At 39.5% G+C, this 23,759-nt stretch overlaps 1 protein-coding gene across 8 annotated transcripts in view; it reads right to left on the bottom strand.

Moving 5' to 3' along the window:
* Positions 1-23,759, bottom strand: part of NAXD (NAD(P)HX dehydratase) — a 51,330-nt gene that overhangs the window by 20,686 nt on the left and 6,885 nt on the right. For all 8 annotated transcript variants that reach the window (XR_009417812.1, XM_059466131.1, XM_059466129.1 and 5 more), the window contains 4 exons: positions 23,123-23,273; positions 22,020-22,065; positions 20,307-20,395; positions 7,549-7,657 (listed from right to left, as the gene is read on the bottom strand). Coding sequence is in view for 7 of the 8 variants with exons in the window: in XM_059466131.1 (XP_059322114.1) it covers positions 7,549-7,657; positions 20,307-20,395; positions 22,020-22,065; positions 23,123-23,273 (395 nt within the window). In the remaining variant the exon portion in view is untranslated. The remainder of the gene's footprint in view (positions 1-7,548; positions 7,658-20,306; positions 20,396-22,019; positions 22,066-23,122; positions 23,274-23,759) is intronic.

Below are 23,759 nucleotides of genomic sequence, written 5' to 3' on the forward strand. Positions count from 1 at the left end.
AGCCTTAACATGCCATAATAATGGACAGTACTGACCAAAATAACATCCAAACACTTTAGGAAGCAGCGCCTTCAGCCCACTGGAAGTCCACTCCACTGCAGCCTGCAAATGCTGAGTATGTAATGACCACTCTGGTTTGGTAAAGACATGCAAATGTGCATAACCTGGCACTGGGAGTGGCAGTCCCTCTCACAAAGAACCCCCTCCTGAAAGCTAGGATCAGAAACTGCTGTTGAAACACCACCTAAAATTGCTTATATTTTCTGCATGGATGCCGCTCTCATCCAGCAATCCTGAATCCATGATTTTGTCTGAAACAGGGAGATAAAAGAAAAAAGAGTCAAAATTTTCCTGTAAATGCTGCAGCATTTCCACACATCCTCCTCCCCAAGGTGACCGGGAGGAACAAATAAGTTCCACCCCAACACGCTGCAAATCGATTCCTACAAATAGGCACTGAAAGCCCTGGGAAGCATTTCTGCCTTGCTGGCTTCAAGTCTGGATAAATGCAGAGTTAGCAGGGACTCAGCTGCAATAGAGGTCAGGATGCAGCTCTCTGGTGGAGATGCCTGGAAAATGGCCTTGGCAAGCAGGAATTTGTAATCTTGCACAGCTAGAAGTAGGCAAATAGCCCAGGCACAGGCTGTGCTCGAGGCTACAGCCCTAGCTGGCAGGGGGGAGAAGCTTCCCTTAATATATTCTATTTGATACAAGAAGTCTGAAAAACATTAAGAATGGAGCTCTACTGTTTGAAATTCTTCCATTAGAGCCATATTTTCACACATTTCAAAACTGGTTTTACTGACTCACTGATTAATATGGGCAGTTGTCTCTTAAATGTGCATTTATTAATTCCTACAAACTGATCCAAAGACTCATCCTCCTTTCAAAATTCAGCAAAGACAATGAAAATCTCTCTTTTTGGACAAGATATATATATATATTGTCCAAAAAGATATATATATATATATATATATCTTATATATAACCTTATCACCTTTAACTAGCCTAATTGCCTGAGTTTTACTTTATGTATTTCTGTAGGCATACCTGTCACTAATTCCTTAATCCTCCACTAAGCCTTCAAACCTCATGCAAGGAATGACCACCACTTGTGAATGAAAAGTCACCTAATAGAGATGAATGTCCCAGCTCTGGAACAAATACGTTCTTCCTCTCGTAGAATGGTTTATGCTCCTCTTGGTTTATGCTCCATTCAATTTAAGTTGGTCTTTTGTCTTTAACTGTAGTACCACATGCTAGGCCCTGTTTTCCAAAACAGATTTTCAGGTGCACAGCAAAATGTTTCACTTAAGCCAGGCAGAGTGTGATACGGACTCTAAATTAGAGTACCCCTCTACACCATCAGGCTCATTCAGTGTTTTGGGAGATGTTAGAAGCTGTTACAAATAACAAAGCTGAAAACACTGTAGATGGCAGCTAATCAAAACTGTTCTATTTCACATTAAAAAAAAAGATGAAAAATATTCATTTGTAGATTCCTTCTTTGAATTCAAATTAGATCACTGGCCTTGAGCATAGAAGAAAACTGCAACTAACAGTTTCTTAATATCAGCTTCAATCACATGCTAAATTTCAGAAGAAGCGACATAAACCAAAGTAATGCCTGAACACAATAAGAAAAAGCAAAGGCCTCTGAAATACTGTTCTAGTTATGAAAAAATCCAGAGCAGTCCTTTGTGCCTGTGCTCCCCCAAAATCATGGTCAAACAGAGACCATTTGAGAAGCTACATTTATACGTATATTTTGGTCCTAAATACATGAATATCCACTTTTAAGTATTAATCCTTTTTATTGCAATCCAAAGTATAAATACCTACATCAGAATAAATAAAAGCAGTAATTTTTCTCATGCTCTCATTCACTTAGTGTTTGCACTGACAATGAAAACTGTACAAAGTTTCCAATTTATAGCTGATTATGTTAACTAGATTTGGCATAAGATATTCATGGTCAGCTGTTGGCACTTTGTCTTAAATAAACATAAAATGAACTTGTCATGCTTAAAATGAAATTAATGAACTGAATTTATCACTGCCAATTTCTTTTTAGGGTTTCTAGCTGAATGAGCTCAGAAAGAGTTGAAAAGACATCCAATACCAGAGTTTTGCTTAGAAATGCTTTTGAGTATCAAAATCAAATTAAATTACAATATAAGCCTACATGCAGAAAGCAAATAAATATCCCACTTCACTGTGAATGACTTTCATCAAGATCCATGACACATATTAGAAATAAATTCTGTTTGCAAGCTGCATAAACCTGTATTTAAGGTACTGTTAGCATATATTCAAACACTATTTTTCTAATAAAGACATCCCTGAGGAAGCCACAGAATACTGACAGCTCTTAGCACAAGCAGCAGGAGTTTCTTGGCATAACCAAGAGGGCGTGTCTGTCTTGAGCTGGTGTTCCCAAGCATCATCCACAGCAGTTGCACCATCACAAATACCTGCATCCTAACTCAGCACCTGCCCCACCTTAGGTGACAACATCCACAAATTCTGAGTATCATCAGGCCTTCTGACAGCAATGAAGCTTGGCTAGCTGAAGATCAGTTTTTCACTGGATTCTGTTTGTGATCTGAGCATCAATGCTGGGCCTTGGGTGAAGGCTGACAGCACACACATCCCACTGGGTTTTGCCTTTACAGTACCCCAAACACAAGGTTCCAGCCACCTCACCTGCCCCTAGCTGAGGGCTGAGAAGAGAAAGAGGCATATCCTTGCTGCTACTTCAGTTCCCTATGAACTGCTGAATCCCCACAGCAAGAACTACAAAGGGTATAAAAACAGGGAGGAAGCAAATGCATGACACAGGCTAAGGAATGAAGTTTCTGGAAAATAATTCTGCTGATTTGAGTTGCCATGAGCAGTGACTCCAAACAATAATACATTCTCTCGGTTCATATTTGTACATGGTGTTAGAAAATTAATCACTGTGTGGGATAGTGTGAATTTTTTTCCACAGGCAATACTACTAATCTGTCACCTGCAACATTCACCTGAGACACTTCCCAGGTGTCCTTACACCTGTGGTACAAACAGAAATGAGAGGGCTACTTAGATAACAAGAGCGAAATCCTTTTCAAGGCCCACAGTGACAGATTCAACTCTAACTGACCTATATGACAACATCAGGTGGCCCTGTATTCTGCAGTGCTCTTGATCTTGCAGAAAAGCAGTGCAGATAGTGAGGCACCTGGTCCCATTCTCACAATTTATTAGGGCTGTGAAGTGTTGCCTAAATCTTGAATGCACAAGGCTTGAAAGGGGGAAAATAATCCAACTAACCAAATACAGAAAGGCTGATGCCTCAGTCAAGGTGGAACTGAGAATCCACCCATCTGAAATTTTCAAATGGGTTCTCTCTGGGCACACCTGATGGAGATGATCTGTGACAAGAGCCCAAACCCCTCTCACCATGTACATGTTAACTACAGCCAAGACATTTTAACACAACTTTAAGATGATGTCACAAGGGGTAGAAAATGAGATTCTGCAATTTATATCCCAAGAGATAGCAGAGATCTTTAAGGGCAAATGACTGGCTGAAGGAAGCACTGCAGAGCAAGGGGGCTGAGGGAAGAAAAACAGCAACAGCAATAGGCACAAATGGCAGCTAGGCAGGGCCTCAGCCAAAAGAAAAGCCAGGCTGGTAGTCCTGACATGTTCTGGAAGCTAAAACAAAGACTGAGAAGTGAGCAAGAGGAACAAGCATATGGTTTGAGAACCCAGTCAATTTCATCATGTAATCTGAATTACACAGAGCTGTTCTTGCCATTAATCATTACCTCTCTCCTACAGCAGGAAAGCAAGCATGCTCTGCTGAAAACTTCATTCTGACTTCAAGCAAGACACAGGAAGGCTGGAAGACCAGGGTCCAGGACTTGGTGCTGCCACTTCAAGGAGAGAGGCAAGGAACTCAGTTACAAGCAAGGAAGATTCCAACATGGAAGAGTTCAGTTAAGGAGAGGGCTCTTCATAATGGCTCTTTATTCATCCTACAGGATGAATGCTTGTCTATTGATCCCTACAGTAACTGCTATTCCAGCAGCAATCCCAGATCAGTCCATTGGCCTCAAAGTCAGAAGGAACAGGGGAAAGGAGATGGCAAAGAAACGGAAACTGATGAAGGACATAGCTCAGCCTCTAACTGCCTAACTGCTAGGTGGCAGCAGAATGCAGAACATCCTGGAGCATCAGGCAGCTCTCCTGCTCTCCCACGAGGCTGTGCAAGGAACATTATTTTTAACTAAGTCCTCTCAGAAGCTGCTCTCATCTGCACCCTGCAGCAGAGGAACCCGGTTCTCTCACACACCCAAGAAACAGCTCTTGATGGTACAGGCAGAAATTTCCCTACTTCCAAGCTTCTCCTAGAAGGAAAATCAGATCAGAGTTAAGCCAGAAGCGCAAACATTCATGCAACAGCTGAATGAAGTAAATTGTGATTGGTAGATATGATAGGAACATAACACTGATGCTGTGGGAAAAAAAAGAATATCCAACAGCTCTGGAAATATGCTGCTTCTAAGCAGAGGACAGTCTGGGATCTTGGCCTTGCTTACACATAGCAGCTAAATGGGTTCTCTTTCTCAACAGGCTAAACCACTAGGAGCAGCTGAGCTGAACTCAGGGACATAACATACTTGTATCTCTGGCCAGAATCAGTCATGCACACTGAAAGGAATAAACAGATGGCCTGATGCTCCCAATAAGAAAGCTGACATCATGGCCAACTTCCACACTGGATGTGATAACAGCATTTCAAAAGTTTGAAGTAGTATGGGGAGCAGAAATGCTTCAATCTGCATACTCCAGAGCTGAGAAGTGGAGCAGAAATGTGTTTTTTCTCTTTTCTCTTGAAGAGAAGCTGCTTGGACTGCTTATTTCCTTTGGAATTGGAAGGTCTAACCAGGCTGAGACTAGAATTGCCACATCTGCAAGGGATCCAGGTGTACAGCTTTCAGAACACAACAAATGCCTTCTTTAGGGGAATTTTCTGAAGCTGCAGCTCCTGGTCTCACAAACCCATGGCCAGAAAGCTCTGACAGCATCAGCTCCAAGCAACTGAGTAACAGCATGTGAGAGTTCTGGCACAGACCCACACAAGTGGCTTATAAAAGGAGGATATAACTTGGAGAGCAGCTTCTTGTAACAGGACTTGTAAATGGAACGACAGCCAGACCCACAAAATTGCAGGAAGCCAGTAAATATGTATTCAGAGACTATCATAGTGCTCAAGGAAAAAAAATCAAAGGAAACTGATCACAAGGTGGGTTTTTTAAAATCAGACTGTTGAAAGGAGCTCAAATGCCACAGCGCAGTGCAGGCGCTAAGAATGAGGGAGGCAGGTGACACACTAAAGATGCTGAGGAAGCAAAGCATTCTTTGATCTGGAGATGATGCACCATCTGGTCAACAAGCACTCAAGCTATTCCACAACAAAACACTGTCTCTTGGCCATATACCAGAAATTGAAGGTTACAGCACTAGTAATTAATTTCTTAATTTCTCAATGCTCAGAAGAGAGAAGCAGCCCAAACACATGACTGTTTGGAGAAGCACATTAATTGGAAATGTGCTGGCACAATACTGACAAGAACTGACATAAAAACAGCTTTAGAGGGATGCCAGAACACGATGCCTCAGCACCTTAATGGGACAGGAGGAGGCTGAGGGGAAGCTCTATCTCACCATCACAGGCACTCTGATACAAAACCCTGACCAGAAAGCAGGCACTCACCTACCTCCCAGCCTGGTGTTCATATGTGCCACAGTTAGCTTAAGGGGAAACCAGAAAACTTTATAGCAAGCCAGCCTCCTATAAAAGTTTAGAATAGCAATGCTATCATCTCTTGGTTTTTTTTTTTTTTTTCTTGACACTTAAGATCCACAGTTGAAGCAGGAGGGAGACTCAGCTTTCCCTGAGCACAGAGAAGCAGCACTCTCCCTCAGACAGCAGCCAGGGTTCACCTGCCCCCAGTGGCACGTTAAAAACCTCAGCACTGGGTAACTAATGAACACTTACACAACTACAGTGCAGACAAAGAACTTGAGCTTTAATGTGACTTGAAATTACTAAGGCCAGATCCACAGCTCATATGAATGTGCCCTGAGATTTTAGCACGAAGTAACTTCCAAATGCCTTGTCTTCACTGGCTAGGTTTGTTTCTTTAACTCTAAGCTGGCTTTCACAGGACAGCCAGACTGAAGTAAAAGTATGCTTGCAATTCACAAGGAAATCAATATTATTTTTAGCAACGAGGAAAAAAATGCAATCAAGAAATCTTCCAGATACTTCTGTAGTACAGATAAGCACATAAACCCTGGATGGAATTCTGATATAAAAGACATTTATCTTAGATATTCCGAATGAATTCTTATTTTCTTTTGTTTAAAGTTGTTTTCCTTTAAGAAAAAAACCCCATCAAACTTATTTTTTTTTAGCCAAGAAAAAAGAAAAGAATTGCTTCGGATATTTTTTCTGTTAAAAAATTCTGAAAATCATGTTTTCAAAAAATAATAAAACCTGTTTAAATTTTTCACTTGTAACACAATTTCATTTCTTCATCAGCTGTAATAAATTTATTTTATTTTCTAATATTTATTAATTTTGACTTCTCTACCATAATATATACATTTTCCTTCCAAAAAAAGTTAATGAAGCAAGAAACTCCAATAGCAACTTTCTCTAACAAAGTCCTAGCAAAACTACCATTCATAGGTAGTTTTTTCAAGGTTTTCTAAACACTTGGATAGCGTGGTCTCCAGTCCCTTGCCTGCTCTGTTTTGTGATTTCACTGTGTAACTGTCAACATTTATGTAAATTATATTAATTCCACTTGTTAGTGCCACTGATTAATTCAGTAATACAAGTCAGAAAAAAAAATTAAATTGTACAAAATTAGATTGACATTAGACTGAAAGACACACTTCCAACACACAAAGATGTGTTGCCAATAATACAAAACATCATTGGGAAGATGGTCTAAGTATGTATTATCTAAAGTAAAAGACTATCTGATCTCCTGTTTCAGCTCTCCACTAAGGCTTGACAGAAAATAGGATTATCTCTTTATCCACAGTAGAAATCTGCAACATTTTACAGAGTATTATTTCTTATTGCAAGAGGACACAGTCCCTGTTCTTTGGTGCATCTGATATGAGCTGTCAAAAATTATGAACTCAAATCCATATTTATGCACTTACAGTACTGGTGCTTTGCACCTAAGAAAACAGAGCCTTTTATCTAGATATACCAACACCTATTTCTTAATTAGTGACTTTGACAAGCTATACAAAAGCAAACCAGAACAACCATACAGGTGCCTAAAATTCAGACTGAAGGTTACAGTTTAACAATGAAGACCGTGGATAGAAACTGTAATTGCCAGTCAACAATATTTTATTAAATTTTATATTTCGCAACCATAACAGGAATATTTGTGTAATGATGCAAAATATAGGAATGGTTAATGCAAATCAACATGAAGACACAGGATAAAACATCAATATGCACATTACCTTAGCATTCTCAAGCAGAACTTCATCTCTGCCTAAGCCAGGTCCTATGACAACCGAGTGCAGCCGTGGTAACCACTTTTCCACCTCATGGACAGCATTGGGACTATCACTACAAGGAAGAGTGGAAAAAAAAATTAAGTTTAAAAAGGCTTCATTTCAGTATGAAGTATTTCCTATCTCGAGCGTCAGGCAATTTTATCCTCCAAACTACCAAGAATCTGTGACCAGAAAACATAGAATGGTTTTCCAAATAGCTAAAATTAAAAATTTCTCTCAATTCATTCTTTAGGGGATACCACATAAAAATGAGGAAGTAACTGCAAGTATCCACTACAGCTGTTACAAAATAAAAAAATAAAATCCAAGCAGGAAACCAACAATTTTTAGAGTCTGTCACAAGTCCCTATTTAATGGTTCTTTGCAGAGGTTATACCTTGGAGAGAGATTCACTATCTCCCAGGTATATATTGCAGCTTGCTGGAAATGATGCAATTGTTTATCACCCCAAATGGCAGAATGATAAATGTACTCATATGCTTTTTTGTCAGTTGCTTCATAAGAATTTGTTCCAACTGAATTACAGCCAAATTGTCCCCTTTCCCCAAAAGGCAACAGGAGAAACAAGCTATTCAGTAGGGGCATTATCTGCTTGTAATGCTTAAAATTTCTATGGCATTCTGGTTTTTGTCTGCATTGGAAAAATGATGAGAAAATTCACTGCCAAATATAGCTGCCACAATACTGCATTCAGCCACTGACCAGAACGGTTTATTTTGTTCTGATCAGTTTTGTTGTGTAAATAGGTCAGAATATTTTGAAAGCACTGCCCAGCATTTGCAGTTAATCCTTACTGACAGTATGGAGGGAAAATTTAGCCTCCCTCCCCCCCATCTCTGACATTAGTGACAACAATAAATGAACATCCTAACTGAAGCATGGGGGAATAAAGCTCCCTGTGGGCTGAGCAAGGGGGTGCTGCCTCACAGTATTGCTCAGATTATTGTAAACTTGCAATACTCCAACAAAGCTGTATTATTACAGATGAAAGCCACTACAGGTTTTTCATAACCAACAGCTGTCCTGATGGGACACAGCACTTAGGAACAAGTGTTTAGGTTGTGTCTGGCAGAATCAGCAAATTCCACAATGATTTCTGCAAGTGCCAGGCAGCAGCCCAAAGCTTTTGCAGCTGCAGGGAGCGAGGCATCCCGTCAAGGGCGCAGGGATGCGGAGCCTGGCCGCAGCCCAGAGACCCCTCTGCCGACAGGAGCCGCCTCAGGGAGCCCAGCGGCGCCTGTGCTGACACCACAACACAGCTCTGTCAAAGCAGGGCTGCTGGGTGCGAGTGAGGGCCCTGCAAGGGCAAGGGGGACAGTGAACAGCAGGACATCGCTGTCCCTGGAGCAGTCCCTGTTCCAGCAGGCTGAGCTTCTTCCACTTGAGCACTGCAGCTCCCTCCTCCTCCTCCTCTACCTCGCATGGAAACCAGCTGGAGAACTGTTAAACAGCTCACTTTTATTTTTGTTTATCTCTGTACCATCATGTATCAGTTTATGATGTAGATAGAAGATGGAAATAAAAATTATTCAAGAAATAGCTAAAGCACTATTTAAAAAAAAGACAGGTCTTTAATATGTGGTAGGTTGAACATGTGAAAAACTGCCTGCAAACCAAACTCTAATAAAACATCATAATTTCTGAATGCAGACCACTTTTCTTTGTTCACATACTGAACTTCTTTTATCTTTGAAGAGCAATATATATCTCAATGTACATACACCATGTAGTTGTAAGAACACTGCAACTTCTAGGTATGCAAGGATGTCTGGACTCAATATACCTTTGGATAGTAGAAGCCAAATAGATTAACAAAAGCTTCATTAAGCATAAGCTAAGAATAGAGCCACAGGTAGTGTCACAAATGCTCTGCTCTTCTACAAATATCTTATGCAAATAATCTAACCATAAAAAAGTTTGTCAATTTATTTATATTCAGGACTGAAATAAGATAGTTTTGTCTAAAACTCAATTGATAATGTGCACTTTTCAAAACAAAGCCATCTCTTGGGAAATAAACAGTCCAATATTAAGCCTGCACACTTTGCCTCTGGTAATAATAAAAACCTACTGTGGAGCTTTTCATCTTCCAAGCATCTTACAAATATTATATTCAACTCCTTTGCAATGTCACATCAAGAAGCAACCCAAGATGTGAAGGGTCAAGAGATTAAAAATGGCGATAATGACTACTACATTGCAAAATCAGCTATAAAACCATGCTGTAAGTAACTGATGGATTTTATATCTTCATCAAGAAAGCAGAAAAATACTGTCTCACAACAGCACCATGCCAGCTTCACTTCAGGACACTGAATGTTCACAACAGCTGTGCTACACAGCTACAGACACTGTACCAATATCCTGCTCCTGCAGCTGCTCTGGAAGTGGAAGGGCTGTTGTGTTATCTACAGTTTATGTCCACACACGTACATCAAACCAGCAGCATTTTAAAGCTGATAGGGTACAAATGATCAACAAGCAGCTTCAGGCAGGGGTAATCCTCGAATGTTCCTGACCATGGGATTTAGCACAAAGGCAGAATTCCTCTAGCTCGTACCAGCTACAGTCTACACATGATGTTTGAACACACCCAGAAAAGCTCTCTGACTCTAAGATCAGATGGCCTCTGCACTCTCAGCTCCAAAACAAAGCTCAACCTGCCTGTCAGTCACAGTTCCTGCACCATGGTAATTCCTCATCAGTGGAAAAAGTGGCTGGGAGAGGCTAGCTGGCATGGGCCAAAATCCTTGCTAAGGATCATCTGGATAATTAGCCTGTACAGTTATTGTGCCTGGGTACTGAGGAATAAACATTTCTTGGCAGTATTTAGTTTATCATCACAGAAAAAGTCAATGCATGTTCTTGTTTGCCTGTGGATCAATACCAGACACAAATGCCTTTGGGAAAAGCTGCTTTGGAGGCAACAGCACAGAATGCCATGTCAGGTCCTCAGCTGCTCATGGTGCACTACACTCACACAGAGAACAGAGTGAACCTCCTTTGTCACATCATGCCAATTTCTCTGCCTAGTTACTAAACTGATCTCAAACATCTCCTTTTACCTAATCACCTCCACTGCCCAAGACATTGAAACAACAACTGAAATTAGCGTTGTACTTTAAAAAAAACCAACATCTCTCTAGAAAGATAAGGGGTATGGAGAAGATTTCCCCTTGATCAAAAGAGATGTGATCTTCAAGCTTTGATAGAAATTAATCAAGTGAGCAAGAATCACTATTGCCTTTAGAGGTGCAGAGCCATATGAAATCCAACTTGATTTTTTTCCAAAGGAGGTATCACAAATGCAGCACCCCCAATCTAAAGCACAAAGCTACTAATAATATAAAGAGAAGCAAGAAAATCTCTTAAGCCAGGAGAAAACAGTATTTCAGTTTCTGAGAAGAGAGTAAAAACCTTTAAGACAAACTTTGATTAAATAAAAATCTGGGATTTTCCAAAATAAAGCAAGTTTTTTTGATGGTGATAGGGTAAGACTTTGGGAGCTAGTCTGCTTTCCCCTAATACAAAAATACAAACTCTGCACCATGAACATACAAAATAGGAATAACTGGGAAGCTGAATCCTAGCAGTAATACCTGTAAACATGGAGAGTGAACTGCAGTACCATTGTGCAGATGTGTGCAAAAAAATATTCTAGTGACAAAGCACATCAGGGAATATATGGGGAATGAACAGATCTCTAACAGCTACTTCCAGCTAATCACCAGGTGTTATGTGACATGTTATCAGATGCCATTCTGATGAAAATATAGATTATTACAACTCACTGTTGTTCAGTCAAGCCCCAAACACTTCCTCAAAACCTTAGCTTGTCTGCAAAGCAACCAGTAAACCTCTGCCTGCACGCATTAAAGAACTATCACAGGGTAAACACATAAATAACAACTGCAAGACAACAGAATAGCTAATAAGAAAAACTGAAAGAGCTTCTGTAATTTGTGTCATATCTGTGAAGCTGCACAGGTAAGGAAGAGTCTAAAGCTAATGTCAGCAATCACAGAATCAACTTCACAAATTGTCCATTAGTCAGATCAAGCAGACAGAGGAGGTTACATGGAGGCACACGAAGGAAAAGGACACCAGAGATGGGGTCTGATCGGCTTTCCTTGGCTGCTAAGGAGAGGCTGAGATGACTGATGATCTCTTGGGAAGGCAGACACAGCACCTTTATCCTCTGCTGTCCCTGAAGCTGCTGGGTAGACAGGAGCAAGGTATGGTGTTCAGTATCTTGCATGTTTATATTTTTCCTCTTTTCTATGCTTACAAAATATATTGAGGAAAGCACTTTCCCTGGCAAAATAGACAAGGATTCTTCAAATTAAACATCACTGAGTCTCTAAAATGGTGAGGACAAATTTTCTTTATAAATTATTAGTGGCTTTAGGTAACTTTTGCCACATTAACCTCATGAAGTTCAAGGAGTGCAAGGTGTTGCATCTGGATTGGGCCAATTCCAGATATGAGTACAGACTGGGAGAAGCCATTAGAGGCAGCCTTGAGGGGAAGAGCTAATAAAGAAAGAAGAACAAAGTTAAGCTTTTAGAAGCTTAACTTATCTTCAGGACTCTTCTATATTTCACTATGGCACAATGAAAATTGTCCTAAAACACAGTTCTGTAGATCTTCATCTTAGGGAAATCTTGATGTAATAATCTTTCCAAAAACAGACAAGCAAACAAAACCTCCTAACATTAAAAAAAAAAACAAAACAAAAAAACAAACAAGAAATCCCCAACAAACACCAAAGATGGTGGGTATTGCCCTGAAATCACCCACAGTTCCTAAGCACCTTCTAGGGCTGTTTATAACAGATATCTGACAGGTGCCATCTGCTTGAAAGTCTTCTCTAGGTTGGTCACTGCCCAGAGTGGGGGACACTTGACAGCTAGGATCTGAAACACCACTCCCATCCTCAACTCTCTGAAGAAATAAAATTTTGTTCTATGCTGCATTTTATTCAAAGACTGGCTTTTACCAGATGATCAAAAGCCACCAAGCAACAGCTTTAAATAATCACAGAAAGCTCTAAACACAGCAGCTTTCCCCATTCAGGATGAATGACAGTTTCTGTCACTGCTTTCTGGAGGAGGGAAAGGAACAAGAGATAAGGTGCAGCCTTGTCAAATTTTACATGGAAACAAGAAAATGTGAAGCAAAGTCAGCAAGGGTATAACCAGGAGCTACAGAAATAGTAGATAAGCATGAATGACAGCACAAACAGGAGGCAGCAGGACTGCAGCTCTTCACATGGGTTTTGGGCAGAGCTGGTACCTCCTTAGCAATCAGAGATGTGGTTTGGACACCAGAAAATGCCAATCAGTGGGACCTCCTGCTAGAGGAGAACACGGGGCAAAAGCAAGACTGCTGTCACCTGATTGACTATATGGCTCCTCACTGGAAAGGACATTATTCAAATCCTGCTTGTAATCTGTACACACTTGGTATGACTGGGGCAACTCCAAATGCATTAAAATGTATCACTGCACAAGCCTGTTTATGCAAACTCAGACAAAGCCACACTAAGGGGGCAGTTTCATAGCAAACCTACAGACTTATCTTCAAAGATGGGAAAATTTCTGATCTGAGGATGGAAGAGTTTCAGTTTTGTTTGTCCAAACACTGCAGGTAATTATAATTAATGTGCATCAAATGGTAGACCTGCTGACATGTATAACGTTCATGTAATACAACACATCAAAAGAGCCAAAGATGGGACACAATGTGTAGCTCTAGAACCGAAGTAATTCTCTCAGAAAACTAATTGTTACCAATTGTGGTAAACCTTGGGTGAGGTTTTCATTGGGAAAATAAGATAGGGAGTGAAATTATCCTGGAAATGATGAGTCAAAGGAATGAAAATCAAACTCAATGCAAAAAATGTTCGGCATAAAATTAAACTAATTCTCTATTCTAAGAGAGGCTGTATTTGCCAATGTTTAAATCATCTCTCTCGTACAAATTTCCAGAAGCCCAAGGGCTTCAGGGAGCCTCTTTCAGTCCCATGACCAGAACTGGAAATAATAGCTTCTTCTAGAGAAGCTCTTGTGTTTCTCACCAAGCACTTCAGTCAGGTAGAGCCAATTGCAGAGACAACACACTGGCATGAAGCTGTCTGGATGCAATTAGAGAACAAAAGGAGATACATGTATTAAATTAAGATTAGCATATTAAAATGCCCCCCCCCCAAAATGTTTAGAAGACAAAATGATCATTTTCACCTAGCAGACTGTTAAAATATCTAAATTGTGTACAATCTGTAAACACTGGATAGACAATACATATTTTCCAGCTACAATTTGATTAAATAACAGGGAAGAAAATGAAAGAGAAATAAAGACCTTAATGAGAGAGGGATTGAATTCTATTCAAATCAAGTCTTCTTTTCCAGACATTGAGTAAGTTAATTTAGACACCAGAAGGGAACCTGGTAGGCTTCTTCTGTTAGCAGCAGCAAGAACAGCAACCCATTATCCAGGAGAAGCAGGAATATCACAAGTTCATAGAAAGGAACTGCTCTTAATGTGCAGATACCAGAGTCTTGCTCCATATTCTACCTTCAAGGCAGTAAAAGTATGAATGACCTATTGAGGTGAACATTTAGAAAAAAAATGACACATTGGCCACATTGTTGTTTTGGAGTTTTTTTTTTTTTCATAATGCCAATGACTGTAAGTGTTTTCCATAGCTGCTGCCTGGACACCAGACTCTCACTCAGGTATCAGATTTCTGCTACATTAGGAATTGGGTGATCATACACTAGAGGCATTGGAGCCAACCCAAATGCACTACACAAATGGGATCACCTCTCTTGAGCAGAGCAGAGCCTCTTGCATCCTGTGAGACAGCCCCAAAGGAGAAGAAGCTGTTGCCTGACTCTGTTTTCTGAGGTTTCTCACCCAGACATGACTACAGCGCTGAACATCAACCTTATCTAGCCTTGTAAAGATACCACAGCTACCAACACAATCATTTTATGACTTGCACTTAGATATATACAAATACATAAAGCACTTGTAGTCTGCTTTGATCTCAACCACATTACCACTGTGTATTATGACAATCCTCTCCAAAAGCATAATGATACCCAAATGTCTTGACCTCCTATTTTCAGAGTTCATGGAAATGGTCTTGACCCATTATATTTCCCATGAACTGAATTGATAAATACAATCTGGCTAATATTTTTCAAATGGACAGCAATCAACCAAATTTGTGACTTTAAAAGCCATAGAAAGAAGATGACAATGAAATTTCCCTCAGAAAGAAACACATTTAAAATATCCCTAGAAAAAGAAAAATAATGCCCCCCCCCTTTTTTTTTAATATTAAAATCAGTAAATAAAGTGACAAGCTTTGATCACATTGGTAGCCCTTGCATTCAACCCTTAAGGCAGAGATAATAGTTGAATACCCAGAAGGTTAGAGTACTTCCAGTCAGCTGTGAACACATGAGAAGACAGGACAGGTCTCAACCTACACATCTGCTTTGCTTATTGTCATCCGGAGAAAAAAAGGGGGGATCCTAAAACCTTCAAAAATAAACCCCAGGGATGCCTGCCTTCAGTCAAACTCAGGAAAGATTGAACACCAAAGAAATTTGATCCCGGTTTCAAACCACAGCAGTATGGCAAGTATTCAGGAAGATAAATTTGGCCAGATCCAACTGGAGTACATCTCTTTCTGACATATCAGAAAGCAGCAAGGACAGCAGAACTTCCTGCAGCAATGCTAAAAATCTTTGGCTACTTCTCACACTTTGAGGAGGTGACAAAACCTCTGCTGGAATCACAGGGGACCTCTGCAACAACAGGAAGGAAAGGGACTATAGCACAGGGTGAATACACCTCCCTGCTTTTATTCACTCTGCAACACACAGCAAAGAAGGAGCAGTTTTTTGCCAAGAAAGCTGGACACAGGAAACAAGTCCATAAGCAAGTTTTGGCCACAGCATTCCATGACAGAACAAGAAAGAGTTTAAATATATAAATTCTCTAAGTTTGCACATACAAATTGACCTTTATCTCCCCCTAAGTACTTAAGAAAAAAACCTGGACTTTCTCATGTGATTTCTAGCCAGGCTGATGTCTAAATGAGGCTTTGGAAGAATGATCACAAAGTTTATATCTTCCTTCATCTTTGCTGCAGGTGACCCAGCAGCCAAGTCGCTTATGAGACATCATTTTGATTGTTGGAGGCATCTCTGTTTATTCCCTGACTTTCCCTGGTGACAATAACTCTGCACTTCTTCCAGCAGCTGATCCAAAAGTGAGGTCAGTGCCAGCATTACACCAAAGTAGTGTTTAATAGCTATCCTTAATAGCTATCCTACAGCTAGAAGGTATGAGCATCCTTCTACACTGCATCAATGCTTTTGCATCTCCTCTTCACATAATAAATTACAGGAGACCAAAAATATTAAGATTATTGCTGGGCTTTCTATAAGAGATTTGGCACTGGTTCAGAGTGCTCAAGTAACTTATCAGGGCCTCAACTAGCCATGATTCACTTTCATGATTTTTTCAAATGCTCAAAACATAGACAAAATTCAATAAAACTAGGTAAAATATGTTCCAGAAACCCTGATCTTCACTGAGTTTCTTCATTAAAGATAGCTGCCCTCAACAAACAGTCCAGCCTCAGAAGTATTTTTTTCCCAATTATTCTTATTTCAAACTAAAATGAATAATCTTTTCCAAAATGCAACCCAAACCTGAACTCTGCATTTAACTGTAAGACTTGAAGTAATTCTGACAATCTTTCCTAGTCCACACAAACCCAGAGATATAACCAGCTAAGAGGAAGGTTTTAGCTCTAAATCCATGCCTTGTTCAAGGGTGGCTTTTTTGGTGGATAATGTAGAATTACATCACTTCTTTGGCACCACAAGAAATCAATGACCTCATTCTACTCTGATAAAACCCTGGAGGATCAAGGAGTATATTGACTGTTGCCTTTACAAACTGTCTGATGACCAGCTTACAAGGGGGCTACTCAGTATTATCTGGCTCTTTTCTGGCCTACAGAGAAGAAAATCTCTGTACAATTAGGAAAAGTCCCAGCAAAAGGGGAAAATAGCACAATAGATTTATTCTCTCTTCTTTCAACATACAACCACCTGGGTTCCTACAGCTCATTTAGCTCTGTGATCACTTGCCTACCAGGACAAGATAAGGTAACCCAGCACAGGTATCCAAGAAGTCTATTCAGTCTGATCTGAGCCAGGCCACTACCATGGAAAATATGAAAAAGCTGCTGAAAACTCTTCTCTAGAAAGGCATGAAGGAAGTGTGCACACATGTACAGCAAAAATCCACACAGAGAACACCTGCAATAAAACTTAATAAAATGCCAAAGCTAGGTTTTATCTTGCCTGTATTTGTGAAGCATTTACAGTAGGAGCACATTAGCTGACAGAACAGGAAAGTGCAGCACAAACCTGAGGTAGCAGTGACAAGACCAAGGAGAGCAGATGTCACCAAGACTGGGTACATTCCACTATTCAAAGATCCCAACTTCTGCAATACGCATTTTTTGCTTCTCCACAGGAAAGCAAGAAGTTGGACATCAATATGAATGTTAGTTGGACATCAATATTGAACTGGTTAGCTGGTCAATTTTTGAATAATACCACGTCCTTGTGGAAGGGGACATAATGCATTTGACAGAATCCCTGAATAAAAAGGAAAAGTTACTATTGATAATACTGACTATTCACAGTCCCTAGACATCCTGCTTTCCCTTTTCTGCTCAGGTAGTGAGGACACAAAGCCAGGTGCTGAAGTTTCATTTTTCCAGATCCCAGGCTGTCACATGCAGTCCCAGCTCTCACATTCACTTACAGGGAATGAAGTCAAGAAACAAAAAGCACAGAAAGCGGCACTATGGGTGTCCCCAAAACGGAATGTCACACCAAAAGGATTCCTGGGATGGACTGCATCTGAGATCATGCGGAATTGCCTTGGCAATGCTGCAAGATGGATGTTCATTTTCATAACCCTCCTTCTGCAATCCTGCTCAATCATTCTCACATACCATTCTCTGCATCCTTCAAGTGACAGACAGTTGCCAAAGACCTGAAACGCCCCAGTCCAACTTCTAACTCTCCCATGCCTTCACCAGTCATGCTGGCAAAGATCCACAACAGCAGCTCTAATGAGCCCAAAGAGCCTAAGCACCCAGAGAGGGCAAGAAAAGAGCATTTTCTTCCCTTGAGGTGATCCCCTGTGAGGTGAAGGCAGTAGAGAAAGCAGTGGCAGCTAAGATGATAAAATGTCAGACTCCCAGCAGTACAAAATGGCAGCTGAACCCTGGCAAAGTGCCAAGCTGCTCAAACAGGGAGTTGAGCACACGGGGCCATAATTATGATTAGCATAATAACAGAGTGGCACAACAGCTACCTAGTTACTCTGAAGGGTCATGGAGAAATCATAACAAAGCAGAGTTTTGAGGAGAGCCACAAAAGCAAACAATGGCATAGCTCTGGTGGGTTTTACCCGGAGGTTCCCCCATGCGTGAAGCGCGGCCGGGAGGAGGCACAAAGGCTGTTTAAGGGATCAGGCTCCGAGGCAGGAGCAGCCGGCCGTGCCCGCGGAACGCAAACCGCCCCACCACGTACAAAGGATCAGATGAACACTGGGACACTGAGCACAAAGCACCTTGCAAGAAAAATAGGCTGTTAGTGTAAATTTCAATAAAACCTGGGCTCAGTAGAGTCAATCAAGATTTTTTTCCTTTCTAACCAGAAAAGACTCTTTTCTCTTTCCCTCTGTCCTGGTTTGAGAATGAAGCAGAACAGATAAAAAAACGAGAAAATTTAATAAATAAAATCTGAACACTCAGATATTAGCATTTTTTTTCATTTTGAATGTCATGTAAACAAGATTTACAGATCCACTGCATCACGCAATTAGCCCAGCTGTCTGTATGAAATGAATTAGAGTTTTAATAAAAGTATTAAATACTGAGTCACAGACTTAAAAATATATGGACATGAAAATCTGCAGATTAACTATACTGTGTATGTCTGAAGGAACTCATAGACAGAGTAGAAGTTTAAAATCAAAAGTTCTCTTGGCAGGTAGAAAGATCAGAGTTTTCACTGAAATCTGAATTCCAGAGAAGACACTGAGAATCTGTGTATAAAAAAATCCCACTCTTACTTAGCAGGCCTGATCTGGTTCTTCATGAACAGAAAGTTTACTGTTAACCCTATTTTCAGCTCCCTTTTCCTCTGTGCCGCTTCTATATCTCCTATTAATATTTTCCATTACCAGACATCAAGAACTACTGCATACACAAACCAAGCTTTTCCCAAGGCAAGGTCAACTCATCACCATACAAGATGACCATCTGCTGTACCTCAAGTGAAAGACATCCAGACACCCCAAGTTAAATGCTGATATTGCCATTAGGCTTCTCCATTGCATTTGCTATCATATGATATCAGACAGAACATCAACAGAAGAGATGCTTTTTAGACTGAAGAGATAAACAGTCATACTGGTAAAAACCCTACCCATCTCTCCTTGCTTTCAAACATCATTTTTATTTTATATGAAATCCATAAAGTTACGGGTTTCTTCTACCTTTGGGGAGTGGGGGGAAAAAGCAGCCAACAAAACACAACCCTGTTTAGCTGCCTTCCTTCTAAGCACTTCTGTCTCCAGCAACAGGAATGAATCCCACCTTCAGAATGCAATAAATTTACAACTTCCAACGTAGACATCCCCGTAAGGAAGACCACATTCTTGTTCTCAGACACCAAATTATTCCTACTGTCATAAATCCTTCCTGATAGCAGTATCTGACAAACATGTTTTTAAATCATGCTTTTCCTACCCTCATCACAGCTTTGCTATGTACACCAACAGACTTTGACGTGCACTGGTGTGAACTAAGCTCACAGGCATACACCTAAGGCACACATCTTAATTCTAATTTGCAGTGCTCATTGCAAACAATCAAAACACCTAATTGAAACAAATTTATCCTATGAAAGTTCATCAATCAGTAACATATTTCAGAACAGAAATTCAGAGAAGCACACACACATTGACACTGATTTTCTCAATTAGAGGACAGTCACTTATTAAAATTTCCTCTTCTTGTTAATTAAACCCTTATTTTATATAATTTTGGAACATCTATTAATTCCCAAGAACAGGTGTGTATTTCAAGCAACATACTCACAAAGAAAAAGGAGAATTAGCATCTCTCTTGCCTTGTAATTTTACCTAGGTGTCTATATACACAGTAGTGAGAGGAAAACAGACACTCTACTATTAAATACTATTAATACTGAAGAAGCAAGAGAACACACTCCATTTGCCTTTCAAATGCAGATTGCAAAATGCTGACTTGTAGCAATTTTTAGCTCTGGATCTTGCTGCTGCTCACTGCTAAATGCATTACAACCACAGAACAAGTCAGGGAGAAGCAGGAAGAAAGATCTCTGCTTTTTAAAACTTGTACTTTGACAGTCACGAAAAGAAACTCACAGCTGACTGTGAATTTCAACTGGTCATAACGAAAGGACAAAGCCTGGAGTTTTTATGATCTCCAGCTCATCCATCCAGTAACTCAGCAAAATAAATAACACAAATGAATCAATTATCAGACTGAAATATTAAAACTAGTAAGCCTGACTAGCTCATTTAAACAAACTTTAAGTCACTTACAGAACTGGATGAACAATCAGCTCTGGACTATATGATTTGATTACCGTTGCTGCATCTTTGGTACAAAACACATGGGATAAATCTGCACCCTAAAAAAGAAAATTTGCAAACAGTATTGTCAAATTTATACTTAATAACAACTTAATCATTCCAAAGATTACTCAACTAATAATTCAACTGAATACTTTCCTCTCGGTAGTTTAAACAAGTTTTATGATGTTTCTTCTATTTTGGCATAGACTAGTATGAAATGTTCTGTTCTTTTTGTATGTAACTTCCAATATATTTTTTTTCTGTTTCTCGCTAACAGGATGACTGAAAATGCAAATCTCAAATTTTTATTCACTTGAGAAATGTTTCTCATCTGTAAATAAGCAAAGACTCATGTACAAAAGCCATAGATGAACATGAGTAAAACTACTTAAGAGAGCCATAATACTATTGTAACACTTGAAAATATAGCTATGGTGACCCATGAATACATTTCTAGTCCTACCATTTTCACTGAATAGGCAAAATTCATACATGAAAAAGGCTGGCACAATTTTGGCAACACACCCTATGTTAAATAAACATTAAAGCTAAAGAGTTGAGTCTCAAGCTTCTACTACCAACTCAAAAAATCAGAGCACACATAAAATTATGCAAGGAGTGACCAGACCAGTGATCTTGTATTGGTCATGCATACTGAAACTTCCCAGTATCAAGGAAGTGTCTTCTCTGTTTTACCACTATACATTGAACATTTCAAGTTACTGTGACTGTTTATGTGCAGGTGCAATGGTCTGAAATCAAGTGACCTCAGTAAGGAACCTCTTAGTATTGCCACTGGACTTGTCCACATAGTGGACAGAATAGTGGACAGAAAGCTGAGTGGCCTTGTGATTTTATAATAACATGGTAAAATAACATCAGTTTCAAATTTTTGAGGGTTTGCATCCTGAGAGAAGAAGTGGTTAGAAATATCTGGGATATTTCCTACATATTGAGAGAAATCTTCAAAAAGAAAAACAGACACAATGAGCTGAAAGTACTGACACACTATATATAGCATTCTGAAAATCAGATGTATTATGTAAGCATGGCTTGTTTACATTTAAACAATCACCCTGTATTTATGTAGTCTGTTTAGCCATTTAATATGTCAATAAAATAAGGTAGTTCATGCTTCTAGGGAAAAAAAATCTTAGAAAATATTTCTGCTGAAGATTAGAATGCAAATAAAATGTGCTATTAGAAATTACATGGAATTCCACCCACAATCTTTAAACCTACCACATATAAAAATTTTACTAGTCTAAAGTTTTAAATTTTGAAAGAAAGAAAGTTGTTTCATTCAATACAGTTATCAGGTCCAGAAAAAATTTCCAAAGAACTCACTATAGCACAAAAACACAACTCTAAACAATAATCTAAGGTTATTTCATTGTTCACTTTTGGAGAAAATATTTCATCAAGTCTTGAAATTTCCTATCCAAGTCCCTGAAATTGTCAAATTTTGGAAATATTTCTAACTTCACCTTATACAGAGAAAGGAAACATGGTGAATGAAACACAGTAAATGACACATTTACAAAGTATTTCTACAAATTCTGAACCAAGGATTTTCTTTGCTTAAGAGAAGACCTTCTAGAGCTCAAAGTTTTAAAAATGACACCTAGGCAACAGAAATTATGAAAGGTTCACTTTGGACTTGTATAGAAGAACACGTACCACTTTGAGGGCTGTAATTGCAGCAAAATATGGTGCTCCAGTGTATCTAAAATGAAATAAAACTTAGGTTAGGAACCACAGACATGAGAAATGATCTTTCATAGAAATATTTACACAGATCATGCCATAAACCAGCAAAAGTTTCTCAAGTAACAGAGGCAAAACTTCAGAGACAAACAAAACAAGAGCCAAAAACTGTTTGCAAGCTAAATATGGGATCTGTGACCTGGATCAATCCCATCTGGCTTTAGATGCTTAACTAAAGTGCCTAAACTGTGATTCCAGTTGCCCTAAATTCTCTTTTTATAAAGACTGAGGAGAGAGATATGAACACAATCACCCTCCAAAAGTGCTTACTTCAACAAAGAGGTTGAATGAACCTATGACCAGTAGCTTCTAACTCCTGGCTATTTGACCCAGCTACAAGACAGCACCTTTCTGCTCTTTATGGAATGTTTATTAACAGCAGATGTCCAACAGCAGATCTCTCTTACAGGAGAAAGATGTCATCTCTCTTTCAAAAGGGGAATATGAAAAGAAGGAAAATGTAGTGGCTCATTCAAAGTATTGTGGCCAAAATTGGCTGTAGGTCAGTAAAGCATTTAACTGATTTATGCAGTACATTTTTTCTCCCCTGAAATAGGATATTTCCATTACTCCGGTACATAAAACAAGACATTGACAGAATCTACTAAACACCAATATTTATCAAAATAAAATGCCTACAAGAAAACACAGCATAAGAAAAAAGAGACACAGTTCCCGAGAAGGCAAAAAATCAGATGTGCCACTGTGTTACTCTATTTATTCTAAAACCTCACCATGCAATGGGAAAAGACTAACAGCTTTTGGTGGTCAAAAAAGACAGAGAAGGTAGACACAAACAGCATTTTAAGTTCCCATAACATTCAGTATAAAAACTTGGCAACATATCTGCAAGGTACTGTATTCTTTCCTAAGTATGCATGGTCATGATGATGGAGTCCTAGAGCTCTCTGGAAAACTGTGGTTTAAGTGTAAGGTGAGCTTGAATGGCTTCTCCAGGCAGTTATGAAATCCTGAAGCTTTAACAGAAGCAAAAATCAAATTTCTATTTAACTTACTCTCGACATCCTCCAACAATGCCTATACGACCATCTTGACCTTTATGCTTTTTCCCTGTGAGAGGAGGGATAACATTGCGCACCAGCTGGAAAATATTCTCCATATCCTTCAGAGTGTGTGTTCTGTGCAGCGAAAAAGACCTCTCTATAACTGAAAAGAAGAAAATAAGTGTTACTTCAAAGAATGTTCTTCCTTAAACTACTGCCAAGCATTTCTTTTAAGCACTCATGTACACTAATAAAATCACACAAAGATACACAAAGTGACATACTTCTAAAATCCAAATGCTTTGTCACTTAAAGGCCTTTAGAACAGTGAGTAACTAGGGAAGGTGATGATTATAAAAATGCATTCAGGGTCTGATGAAGAGAATATTCTCACTGACTGTTCACAGTCCTAATTTAGGGCTCAGGTACAGAAAGAAGCAACAACCCAGAATAGTTACATGAACATTTAGTAACTAGAAATACCTTCTTAGTTCAGCCTGAAATCAGTTCCATAATTAAGCTCAACTGAAACAGGAACACTTAGTAAGGACTAACACATCCACAGAGCAAGTACAAAGCAACTGAAACCAAATTTTAAATGTACACCCTACCTTATATTTCGCATCCCCTTAAAGACTTCCACCTCTTA

Source organism: Ammospiza nelsoni, chromosome 2, assembly GCF_027579445.1.
Source record: "Ammospiza nelsoni isolate bAmmNel1 chromosome 2, bAmmNel1.pri, whole genome shotgun sequence".
Lineage (NCBI taxonomy): Eukaryota > Metazoa > Chordata > Aves > Passeriformes > Passerellidae > Ammospiza > Ammospiza nelsoni.